Source organism: Calliphora vicina, chromosome 5, assembly GCF_958450345.1.
Source record: "Calliphora vicina chromosome 5, idCalVici1.1, whole genome shotgun sequence".
NCBI classification, from domain to species: Eukaryota; Metazoa; Arthropoda; class Insecta; order Diptera; family Calliphoridae; genus Calliphora; species Calliphora vicina.
In genome coordinates, this window is record NC_088784.1 from 90,752,405 (window position 1) to 90,764,856 (window position 12,452).

Genomic DNA, 12,452 nt, shown 5'->3' on the forward strand with positions numbered 1-12,452 from the left:
CATTGTTGTTGTTAAAACTTAATTTTGGAAGTAGCTGCACGCTTCTCTGAAGAACCTGTGATTTTGGGAAGATTATGGTATGGTATACAGGCAGCCGTCCAAAACCTTCGTCTCGTACAGCTCGTCATTAATTATTATGATAAATATTTGTCAAGTATAGACATGGGGTAACATGTATAAATCACACTCTGCTGCAAAATAACACTTTTTGTCCGAACTTGAAAAGCGACCTAATGGAGGTTCTAGGCCTAGGTGTGGACAAAGATTTTGAAATACCCTGAAAATTTGTTTATTTTTTGAAAAAAATGTTTTAGGTTACCTAGTGTTTACTCATGCAAGTAACAGTTGCAAAAACTCAACACATTCATACATTAAAACATATGTGTTCAGTTACTTGCATGTGTAAACGCCAGTTTAGGTCGTAGAACTTTACTACTTTTATGCAACTGTTAGTTTTTGCAACTGTTAACTTCTCACGTTGAGCAGCGCTGCATCACTTAGTCTAACTGTAAATTTGTTTGAACCAAAACAAGCCTAAAAAAATATTTTTTTTTAAAATGTCGAAATCTAAAACTTTCGGAAATTATTTTAATCATTTAATAGAATATCAGAATCAATTATTGCCGGACAATAAATTGATAAGAGATTATGTCATAATATATGATTATTTAATGGATATATTGGAAAAAGATGAAATAGTTGCTAAATTTCTTGTTCGTAAAAAACAACAGAGTAAGTAAATGATATACATACATATACTAAATTGAATAGTTTAGATTTAAATAATTTGTAATATTCTTAATTTATTTTATTTCTTCTGCAATAGAATGGGCTTTATAGAAAACTATAAAAGTTTATTGAGAGTTGCATGCGTCAAACATTAAATATTTGAGATTTCTCATAGAATACCGATATTTTTTAACAATTTTATGAATCGCATATTGTTGATAGCGCAAATTTATATAGATTAATTAAAATTGGATTTGTTATATTCCCAATATTCTATATATGCTTTTGTAAATTTTGCAAATTTTTAGTGGAAGTTGTCAGTATTAGAAATAACAAACCATAACTATTAAAAAATTTAAATACGCAATAACAATTATTTGGAAACTAGATAAAGAACTAATTTAAAACTAAATTTCTATTTTTTACTTTTTTCGCAGCTTCCAGTATCAATGCTGACATTTTACTTGACCTTACAAATCTCTTTAATACACGTTCTTACGTCCATGAACCATTTTTATGTTTAACCCTTGAAGGTCGTGACAATAAACTTTTTGAACACATTCTACATCCTTTTTGCAATAAAAAGCGATCCATAGTTTCGCGATATATTACAAAAAGAATTTGGATGGCATTAAATCAAGGTCTAACGTATATCGGGGCATTTGTACGAGGCTACCAGGGAGATATTTATGAATTATCATTGTCTTCAAGAAATTACAGCGACTGCTACGTACGCATAAATGCGTACAACGATGACGTCAGTTTGAACATTTGTCTGCGAATATTGATTAAATATTTACAAAATCCGAATAGTGAACATTATCTAGCGAAACCGTATCCGGTGCACGAACTTAACAGGGAATGGTTGGCTTTAGTGCCCAGACGTTCATGTTCCATGTTTGAGGTTTGCTTGCCGAAATTGGAGAATGAAATAAAACAATTGTGTTTCAAATTAGTCATGATTTTGCGTCTGTTTCGATTCCTGTTTGAAAAACATAAACAACTTTATCGTTTAGACACTGGATTTCTCGAGTCGATTGTTTATAGCGAATACATGTACAATATACGAGGTGGAACAAAAGATTCGCAGGGCTATGACTATTTTTTTAAGAATGTAAGTATATGTATCATTTGCTGCTACAACGTCATAATTCAAAAAAAGTTTCGAGTTTTTATGACATTTTACACTTTCTTAAATAAATTTTCAACAAACCATGGGATTTCCGAAATAAAACCTGATTTAAATAGTAGATGTTAATATCTTTCTAACCTGTATTGAACCCAAATTTTTACTTATCAAATGTACGAGAAAACATGAATTTTAATTTTTGATGTTTACAAAAAAAAAAAGAACACTCACACAAAAAATAATTGACTTTTGAAATCTGATTAATCTATATGAAAGACGCATATTATGTAAAAAAACGGATTTTGAGTTAAGACGTTGTTGAAGCAAATGAGCGATATAATAAATAAGTAAATGTGCTATATTCAGCAGTGCCGAATCTTAAATACAATTCGCAAATATTTTTAGATAAAATTAAAAAAAAAAAATTCAAAATTATTTAATTTTTTAAAAATATTTTTTTAATTTGTTAGTGAAAAAAAAATTTTAAAAAAAAATCGGTTTACACATTTTTTTCCCGATTTTGACCAATTGTGTAGCTTATTTAATTTGTTAGTGAAAATTTTTTTGTCATACATTTTTTTGACCCATAAATAATTATGGCCTTATATACGTCGTTGCAAAGGACTTTGAAATATCTGTCATTAGATAGGTATACATACTAAAGGCCTGCACAAGACAACATTTTGTAGAAAAATGTCTTTCTTCAAAATTTGATGCTTTGTTTTGTTGTGTCGACGCGCACATCATGTTGTTCAATGTCATCGCGCCGCAAAAACCATGTTGTACCATGTCATCGCGCCGCGAAAACCGTGTTGTGCCATGTCATGTCTATAACTATTGATGATGCTGTTGTTATGTGTGGTAGCTTGAATTGAATTGATGTTAACAAGTGTCGCATTGTTAAGCAGAATAAAATTGCATAGCAGAATGAAATTGTACATAACTGCTGAACTGTGAAAATCTGAGAACTATTATTATTTAGCATTATATATTTTTTTTTAAATATTTAGAACAAATAATATAAGGATTTTTAAAAAATATAAATAATAAAGTGTAACACAGGAAAAAGAAATTCATAATTGGAATGAATTTTTCGAACATGAATTTTTTCCAAACTTTTTTCATTCAGAATAAGAACATGTTCATAAATATTATTAATTTGTACATGAAGGAAATTTTTACTTTTTTTACACAAATTTGTTGCTATTTTATAATAAATTGCATTATGTAGTTCAAATATTTTTGTATAATATCCCAATATTGGCCAATATTTCTAAATGTATAGAAAAGTCTGAAACGTATACATATTTTCTCATTGTATAGCTGAAAATCATAAAAAAATTAAATATTTTCCAAGAAAAATTTCAAACATTTTTGAATAATATAAAAATATACTAGAAAATTTAAATAATTTTGTTCAAGCCTTCTAGATTTTATTTGAAAAATGCCCTACACTTTTTCTTCAAATCGTTGGGCAGTTGCTTTTGTTCCATTGGATCATTTTCGTAGATTTATATTTTTGTAGCAATTATGCCGCGAACGATTCAGAGACACTTTATTAAATTTAAACACGTTTTTACAACGAGTATAATAAACACGTTTGTCTTTAATATCATTAAATATATTATAAACTTCACCGTTAAGGATTTATACATTAATTTAATTTTCTTTAATTAAACACCGTCTAATAGGCCAATTGGCTTTGTTCATGAAGTTTTATTTTATTTAGCAATGTAATTATTAAATGTCCCGTTAATAATATTCGAGCGGTTGTACCTAAGTCAGGTAGTATTTAAAATATGTATGTGTAACACATTACATTTTTAATTCCATGAAAATTATTGGCATTTTATGGCTTATATTCCACGTATTCCTTTTTAAGTAATAATATAACAGGTAATATTACTAAATATTGTAAAATTTTCCAAAACAACATTGAAAAACCCATTGGTGTACTTTCGTATTTTTATTTTGACCGACTATATAATATAAATATAAATTTCAGTTGTATTTTTATAGTCAACTAGCTTGACTCGGTGCGCTTCGCTAGCCATGTCGTAGTAAAATAATATATAGCCTATTGACGCTTCCCAGTAAGGATCTATCTACGTTTCAAATTTCAATAAAATCGGTTCAGCCGTTTAGGCGTGATGCTCAAACAAATAAACAAACCAACAAACTTACAAAGACATTTATATATTAATATAGATTTTTTCTTATTGCACACAATAAATACTACAAGTGAATTGAAATCATATCATAACAAAAAAGGCCTCATACATGATTTAAATGACTTGAAATTATTTTCCATGTTATCCATGCATCTGTTAATTTTTTTAATGTTGTGTGTGTTATGATGTTGTTAAAATGATGCTGCGTTTGTTTTTTGTTTTGATATACATTGCCTTTGCGTGTTGCTGTTAAGTAGGTAAAAGAACATAACATGACATGACAAAAGCATCATGTGGCAATTGTCTTCGTGTTAAACAATGCAGCTTGTGCAGGTCTTTAATACATACGTATTGTCTATAGATATTAATGACTTATTAATCCAGATATTGTTAAAAAATAGGCCAACAATCGCGGTTGTGCTTGTTTTATCCTAATATCTCAGTCATTTGTGGGTCGATTTTCTCGATTTTCAATATAAATCGAACCTGGATTATACCCGATTATTGGTATATCAATCACGTTTGTAAGTTATTTTCGGGCTTCGGAAAGTTGATTTCAACAGACAGACGGAAATGGCTATATCGACTCCGTTAGCTACGGCGATACTGAACTTATATATTTTATAGAGCCGCAAATGAAAAATCTTGAAATTACAAATGGAATGACAAACTTATATGTATATACCCTTACTTACTGTTGGTTAAGGGTATAATTACCAAAATAATTATAAATCAACAATTTTGAAAAATGGTTCTTTAAATACGGAATTTTGTGTGAAAATTTTAAAAATTATTAATCTAATTTATTTTTTATCTCTATTTAAGGTGCAAACACGCATTAACGATGCATTGAAAAATAAAAAATATCCTTACTTTTGGAATGAGCGTTTAAATCTAATCAAATATTTTGACAATAACTGTTTAGTAACAACCTTGTTACATGATTTTAATATAATTTTTAAACAGTTCAACAATATGAAGAAAAAAGATTCCTTAAAATATGAAGAATTTTTTGAATTTTTTGGTAAATATATTTTTAATTTTATTTAAACATAACACATATGTAACAAATATGTCTCTGTTTACATATAGATTTTAAAATGGAACCCTTTTCATATGAAGTTGATCAATTTGGTATTTTTAAATCCTATTAAATACTTTCATAATATGTTATTATAGTGTCATTTAAAAACGTTTTATTATAGCTTTAAAGTTTCAAATAAATACTGAATTTTAAAATGCAACCCTTTTCTTATAAAGTTAAGAGAGCTATCTACATATGTATATTCTGTTGTGCCGAATCTCCAAATTATACTACAAAATAAAAATTTTGAATATTTTTAGGTAAACTAAATTATTTTTTTTTCCAAAATTGTTTTAAGTTTTTTTTCAAATTTTTTTTTTTTTAATTTATTGGGCTATAGGGAAATATTGATATTATTATTTTAATAAATATAAACATTTGGGGGATTCAAACGGTCTCCTATTAGATCGTATTGTCATAATGTCCTAAAATATCTTTTTAGTTTAAACAAATTCTTGTTGTGCTGCCAACAAAAAAAAGAGTTATTTTATGACAAACCAATAAACTTAGTTCAAAAAGTCTTATTAGTTTATAATTTTTTTGTTTGAACCCCAACAAAAATTTGTTTAAACTAAACAAATATTTTAGGACATTATGACAATACGACCTAATAGGTGACCGTTTGAATCCCTCAATTATTTTTTTTAGAGCATTTAAATAAAAGCTTGTTTTTATAAATGTTTTTTATTATTAACTTATTCAAAAACATATTATTTCAACGCTTACATCTAACTTAAAACTGATTAAATATATGAAATTGATCAATTAAATCGTATTATCCATATTTAAAATACAACAAATTTTATTTAATTATAAAACCTCAGCGTCTTTACTAATTGAATCGATATTATTTAAGAATCTGTTGACAATATTATTTTGTTGAAATTGTAATTGTATAAGGATCATAATATAATTTACAACACTGTTCAAAGTCTGAAAGTAAAAAAAGAAGATAAGAACACAATTAGGCGATCAAACATAATCATACCTTAAACATAAATAATTTTGAGTTATGACTAGGTTTGTCAATTATTCGAGTTTAATTTTGATAGTTTTTCGTTAAATTATTCGAACGAATAAAAAGTAAAAATATAAATTTTTATGGCAATTAAGGCTTATATTATATGGAAAAAACAGATTATTATTTCTATCACAATTGTTTATCATTAGTTACAAAATCGTTCCAATTCTATTGCGGATATAAATATGGGGGATTTCATGTCAAGTGAACCAAATTTTCACCAAGTTTAGTTCTATTAGATAGTAATTCAGATACAATTTTTCAACAAGATCGGTTGATTTTTGCAAAATCAAAAACTTTGTTGACTTTTTTTTTCAAAATGGACCATTTTTTTAATCAAAAAAGTTTTTGATTTCGGAAAAAAATATTAAAATTTTTTTTATTTTCTTTTTCGAAAGATTGAAGAAAGAGCCATAGAATAAACACATAGAACGGAAGGAGAGAGTAATATATATGGAAAAATTACTCTCTTTTCACACATACGGGTGATACAATAACAAAATACATGAAATACATTCTCATGAATTAGGTTTTTGACAACAGACTTAGGTTTTTGGCTCTCAGTTCCCTATCTAGTTGTTGTCTATGGAAAGAGCTATCTAAACTATTTGGGACACATTTTGCTAAGAACAATAAGTTACATGGATTAGACAAAAAAACTGCTTGGACAAAATGTCAAATTTTGTTCACCTCTAACATAGAATAAACACATAGAACGGAAGGAGAGAGTAATATATATTGAAAAATTACTCTCTTTTCACACATACGGGTGATACAATAACAAAATACATGCAATACATTCTCATGAACTAGGTTTTTGACAACAGAATTAGGTTTTTGGCTCTCAGTTACCTATCTAGTTGTTGTCTATGCCCTCTAAGATCACTTGACATGAAATTCCCCATATAATTATTAAGTATTGACAAGGTTTTCACATTTTAGTTATGTTTGATAATGTAATCTTGGGATTTAATCCAAAATCGATTAAAAAATAAATGTAGAAATTCGTTTCTAATAAAATTTCCAGTGATGTTTAATTGTTCATTTGGATTTTTTCTTCATTATTTTAGTTAACAAACTATTTTTTTTTAAATTTTAGATCAAAAATAAATTTATTCCAGAATTCGATTATTCGACATTTAGTGATCAAACAATTTTTTTCCTCGATTGAATGACAAACCTAGTGCCTAGTGCATTTATTTAAACAAATCAAATGTAAGAGAAATAAAACTCTTACCAAAAATATTAGACTCAAATTACAGTTAAGAATTTTTCCCACTGTTATGCGATAATTGTTGTGCATACGCCAGTGTAGGAACGCTTCCATAGGCTGGCGTAACAATTCAGACTTTTCAAAATTGTATTCTATTTGAATAAACTCGTGGCAACAGTTTCTTCGCTAAAAATAAAATGTAAGATAGTAATCAAATTTATTTAGAAATATGTATTTAAAAACATTAGGTTGTGCCTGATCTTATATTCCCTTCACCAAAGTATTAAAGGGTATTTCATTTAGCACTTTCTATAAATTTAAATAAAACAAAATGTGAGATAACATCGAAATTTTTTTATTCGATTGAAAGGCCTATCGATGCTAATATATATGAGCTGTGTGACATATAGCGCCGTCCTTTTGAATCACATGTGGTTGGTGTCCATATCATCCAATTCAGTCCTAGAGAAGTTGGTAATCATCGACCTATAGCGCTCGCCTTTAACGGTGATGACCTGGCCAATGTCGTTCTCAAATAAATATTGACTGATGTCGCCGCCAACCCAAAATTCACACCAAACTATGCATTGGACGTTCTTGAATCGAATGCAGTTGGTATCGTCATAAATTCGATACGTTGTTGAATGCAATACATTCTCATGAATTAGGTTTTTGACAACAGACTTAGGTTTTTGGCTCTCAGTTACCTATCTAGTTGTTGTCTATGGCTATATCCACCCATGGTGATTTGACAATACAAACTGAATAGAAATTACAAACGGAATGACAATTTCATATACCCTTACCAATCAACTTGATCATTATTTCAATCTGTATAAAAATGTTTTCTTTTTAAAATATTGCTAAGATACTTGCCTCCTTTTGTGTCGCATAACCGTACATAGATGTGGTTATAACTTTATAAATTCTGGGTGTCATAAACAGGCTTACAAATATATATTCACGCAATTTGGCCTTTGTATCCAAAGCCTTAGAACACAATAAATATCCCAAGCTTGTGGTTATAGCAAAGTCATGAAACAATCCTGAACCACTTACAACGGAAAACACCTGATTAAGCGTTACTATTAAACTGGAATATTGTGTAAAATAACTTTCCAACTGCTTAAATTTTGCAACATCCTCAACAAGCAAGTGGCGAGACTTTTTTTGTGAGTTCATCAAATGTTGACGCAATAATTTACGTATAAGACGAAAGCGTAATCTTAACATATCCATATTGCCAATAAACAAGAATCCCGCAAATGCTGGTGCACCCGTAACGCATGAATAGCAAATGGAAAGAATGGTTGAACTGATCCAGCCACATGTACAGTGAGCTATATTAAATATGTAGATGCAGGATACAATCGTGTAGAAACCATACAGTCCCACAGTCATGGGATTATATTTTCTGGTACTTTTGTGATAATTCCACTCGATACCGGGGAAATTCCTTTGCAATTGTTCATCTAGGGTCTGTAAAGTGTTGGCCAGGTTTACGTATTTATCACGATACCAATCCAAATGAAAAGTAACTTCCACATAAGATATGGGGCATATGAAACACTCGAAAGTCAGTATGGTTTTGACCACTGGTGTTAGTATACCCATCATGGCTTCATTTAGTTCCTCGTCGTAAATTTTATATAAGAAGCCGCCAATTAAGCCAGTTAAATATACTAAACGGTAGAGGTAAGCATACAATTTGTACCACTTGTCGTAGTATAACTCCTTTCCATTTCTGATTTGACAACCCAAACAACCCGTATGATACAACAGAATATATATCAAATGAAAACATTGGTGTATGCTTTTAACTGGTAGGAGTTTTTCACTGGACATCTTAGGAGTTTAACGATTTACTAACAACTGTATTTTAAATTTATTATAACGGCCTTTATATAATATCATGCTGATAATCTAGCGGCCAAAACACGCATATTATTAATTATAGTTTGTGGGTAAAGTGTGAAGATCTTGAATGGGTGATAAGGATTATTATTTAACAATTAAACTAAAGTTTACATTTAGATATTAATAACCATTTTTTGGTAACATCCTGAAATAATGATTCCATTTTATACACATATGTACATAAGAATTACATACATACATGCAGTGAGCGGCAATATACTGGAAACTTTTTATGAAATAGTTTTTTGTGTTATAACCTACAAATTATATTTGATACTTGGGGAGTACCAAACAAAACTCTCAAGTTAAATTTTGATGGAGTCCACAAAACTCAGGAGATGAGTTCGAGAATTCCGTCTTCCTATACGAAGGTATAGGTCGATTGGCTGTTCCTGGACGAGGCGTAACCCGTAATTGGTGATGTGTTATAAATTTATTCGGTAACTTAAACTTATCAAATCAAAATTGGCTAGAGTCGAGATTTACGAAAAGTTTAAAAACAAAATAAACTATTTAGTGCCGGTTTGAAGCAAAAACAAATACTGATAAATATCCAATTAATAATCAGAAGTTTAAAATTTTTTTCGTAAGGCGAGTACTCCTAAGAGACGAGATAATACCCTCCCCATTATGGTGGTGTAGGGTATAAAAATACTTCACAAGTGGTTATCAATAACCTAAAACCAAATTAGTTACGAACTGATCGCCGGATGACAAATTAGACTGGTTTGGATACTATACCTCGGAAAAAATTATCTTCGGCATAATTGTAGCTATAGACTAGGAGAAAAAACTGTAAAATAAACTATACCGAAAAAACTGTATCTAGTGCACTAAAATTGCTAAAATGTCAAAAAATTATTTCCAAAATTTTGCGGTTATTAATGCATCGTCCATCGCTCGTTTTTAAAGTCACTCCATTTACCGAACAGGGAGGGGAATTATGTCAAGGCTGATCTACAATGTTGTGGACTTGATAGACAATACTATACATTTCTAGCGCTGCTCTTACCATTTTCCATATCATTTGAAGCTGCAAAATTTTATGAATTATATTGATTTTATTTCGAATACAAGATGATTTAACATAAATATTGAATTATAATTAATAGTAAATGAAACATTTCTATGAAAATTATATTGGTTTTATAGTCTATTTAAATTATTATTTAGTTTAGTATATTTTCTCTGCTTACATATGCAATTTAAAACAAGTCCACATAAATCCATATATACAACCGAGTAAACATACAAAAATTTTGGAAACTACTTTAAAAAATGAATTAATATAATTAGTATTATGTATATAATCCCAATAAAGGACGTTCGCTAGCAAACGTACGAGCGTAAGTTAAGTAATTGTACAACAATAACATTAGGCAGTTTTCTTATCACGCTTCTCCGATTGCCCATTACATTGATGATGCGATGCAGGTGTGTTTAGACGTAGATTCTTTTGTAAAACATGGGCATCTGCTGGTTCGATGCGTTTATAGTAGTGTTCTTTGGTTTCAACAATTTCAAAACCAAATTTCTTGTAAAATTCTATAGCACCTTCATTGTTAACTTGGACATGCCTTTAAATTTAAAGAAAACATTTGTTAGAAGAAATAACGTTTTTATGAAAAATTTAAAGAACTTACAAAAAAATACTATCAAAATTACCATCCTTTTCTACATAATTTAATATATGCTGGAACATAACGGTTCCAATGCCTAGTCTACGGTATGGCGATAAACAGCCCAAAGTCATGATATACAAACGTCTCTGATTTTCGGAAGTATCGATGCGGCAGCATACAGCACCCACAACAATATCATTGTAGTAAGCTAATTTGGCTAATTCGCCGGCTTCCAAAACATCCACATAGAATTTGTCATTATAGGAAACGGGAAAAACTACTGTATTCAGCTTTTTCAATTGCTTTATATTGTGGGGAGTAACAAAACCCAATTCGATACTGGCTCTGGATTAAAAACGAAAGAAATGTAAAATTTCTAGGTTAGTTTACAAACAATAATCGCATTCTTTGCAATAAAACTTACCTAGTCATTTTAATTTGGTGTTTGTTTGAAAAATAATGTATAGGAAGTGTAATTTAAAAAGCACTTTAACTTATAAATATATATTTTGGGAATATCCTACAAATGATGGCCAAAAATGTATCAGCCGCCCTTGAAAATGAGGAAATTTTTTGTTTGATAATGTTTTTTGCTTTTCGACCACAAGCAGTGCTGATAATTTAGCGATCCCACAAACTGTCAATTGTGAAAGCAGTTTAGAGCAGGAATTCTAGCGATTTTCACGATGTAATGATAAGAAATTCATCTGGCCAGTGGCAACACCGCGGCTGACATCAGTGGCTGACGTCAGCCAAACCATTTTTTTATATGAAGTTTTTACGATTTAGATTTGGGGGGTCTATCAGCCAAAAAATCCCATAAGAAATACACAGGCATCAGAATGTGAGCGGCTGATGTCAGCCGGAGCATCCGGAGTATAAAGTTGCCAGATTGGTAGCAATTATTTTATTAAAGAAATTTGCAATTATATTTCAGAATTTTCTAATTATACCCTTCACCATGAGTGGCAAGGGTATATATAAGTTTGTCATTCCGTTTGTAATTTCTACATTATTCATTTGCGACCCCACAAAGTATATATATTCTGGATCGTTATAGCTAGCGCTTGAGTTTTTACGAAGGTTGGATACTGATTCGAAACGGTTAAAAGCACGGTAACGCTTATTTTGATTATTACCTGTATTTTTTCGGTAGCGGTAACAGTAGTTGAGCTGAACAGGTATTTTAGGGGTAGGCTGCTGGTGAGTTGTTAGTTGCATATTTATCACAGATAATTTTTTGCTTCAATCCAACATTAAAACTATTCCATTCGTTTATTAGAACCGCCTGTCGTGGTTCTACGGAATTAATTTCACTTTCGATCTGAATGGAATTCTGTGACAGGCCTGTAGTTCTCAAAAAAGTTTTTTTTTAAAAATAACGGAAATCCCTAGCTAAAATACAAGCTTTAAGAAGCCATAATCTTATATTATCAATTTATTAGCGAGCGTCACCAATCGACCAATTTCTTTAAAATTTGGCACAATTACGGACCAGTCCTTTCTACATTTGTAGATAACATAATTCCACATAATAAAGATAATTAAATCACAAAATACTGTTAT

At 29.9% G+C, this 12,452-nt stretch overlaps 3 protein-coding genes across 3 annotated transcripts; 1 reads left to right on the forward strand and 2 right to left on the reverse strand.

Moving 5' to 3' along the window:
- The first annotated feature begins 557 nt into the window (after positions 1-557).
- Positions 558-5,183, forward strand: LOC135961457 (uncharacterized). Its single transcript, XM_065512956.1, has 4 exons — positions 558-732; positions 1,167-1,843; positions 4,855-5,053; positions 5,122-5,183. Exons 1-4 carry the CDS (start codon positions 558-560, stop codon positions 5,181-5,183), a joined length of 1,113 nt encoding a protein of 370 aa, XP_065369028.1.
- Positions 5,184-5,923: 740 nt separating this feature from the next.
- Gr47b (Gustatory receptor 47b) lies at positions 5,924-9,192 on the reverse strand. Its single transcript, XM_065512957.1, has 3 exons — positions 8,224-9,192; positions 7,372-7,533; positions 5,924-6,046 (listed from the first exon to the last, which is right to left on the reverse strand). Exons 1-3 carry the CDS (start codon positions 9,190-9,192, stop codon positions 5,924-5,926), a joined length of 1,254 nt encoding a protein of 417 aa, XP_065369029.1.
- Positions 9,193-10,305: 1,113 nt separating this feature from the next.
- san (Probable N-acetyltransferase san) lies at positions 10,306-11,498 on the reverse strand. The gene is made up of 3 exons (XM_065513519.1): positions 11,311-11,498; positions 10,908-11,231; positions 10,306-10,841 (listed from the first exon to the last, which is right to left on the reverse strand). The coding sequence occupies exons 1-3, from the start codon at positions 11,316-11,318 to the stop codon at positions 10,640-10,642; spliced, it is 534 nt and encodes a 177-aa protein (XP_065369591.1). The 5' UTR covers positions 11,319-11,498; the 3' UTR covers positions 10,306-10,639.
- Positions 11,499-12,452: the final 954 nt, after the last annotated feature.

Excerpts from the sequence above, each read along its gene's own strand:
- LOC135961457 (XM_065512956.1), top strand. The coding sequence starts at position 558 with ATGTCGAAATCTAAAACTTTCGGAAATTATTTTAATCATTTAATAGAA. Across the intron at positions 733-1,166 it reads TGTTCGTAAAAAACAACAGA|CTTCCAGTATCAATGCTGAC; the intron begins GTAAGTAAATGA and ends CTTTTTTCGCAG. Across the intron at positions 1,844-4,854 it reads ATGACTATTTTTTTAAGAAT|GTGCAAACACGCATTAACGA; the intron begins GTAAGTATATGT and ends TCTCTATTTAAG.
- Gr47b (XM_065512957.1), bottom strand. The coding sequence starts at position 9,192 with ATGTCCAGTGAAAAACTCCTACCAGTTAAAAGCATACACCAATGTTTT. Across the intron at positions 7,534-8,223 it reads GTTATGCGACACAAAAGGAG|CGAAGAAACTGTTGCCACGA; the intron begins GCAAGTATCTTA and ends TTTTATTTTTAG. Across the intron at positions 6,047-7,371 it reads ATTTGAGTCTAATATTTTTG|ACTTTGAACAGTGTTGTAAA; the intron begins GTAAGAGTTTTA and ends TTTTACTTTCAG.
- san (XM_065513519.1), bottom strand. Across the intron at positions 10,842-10,907 it reads AATTTTGATAGTATTTTTTT|GCATGTCCAAGTTAACAATG; the intron begins GTAAGTTCTTTA and ends TTAAATTTAAAG.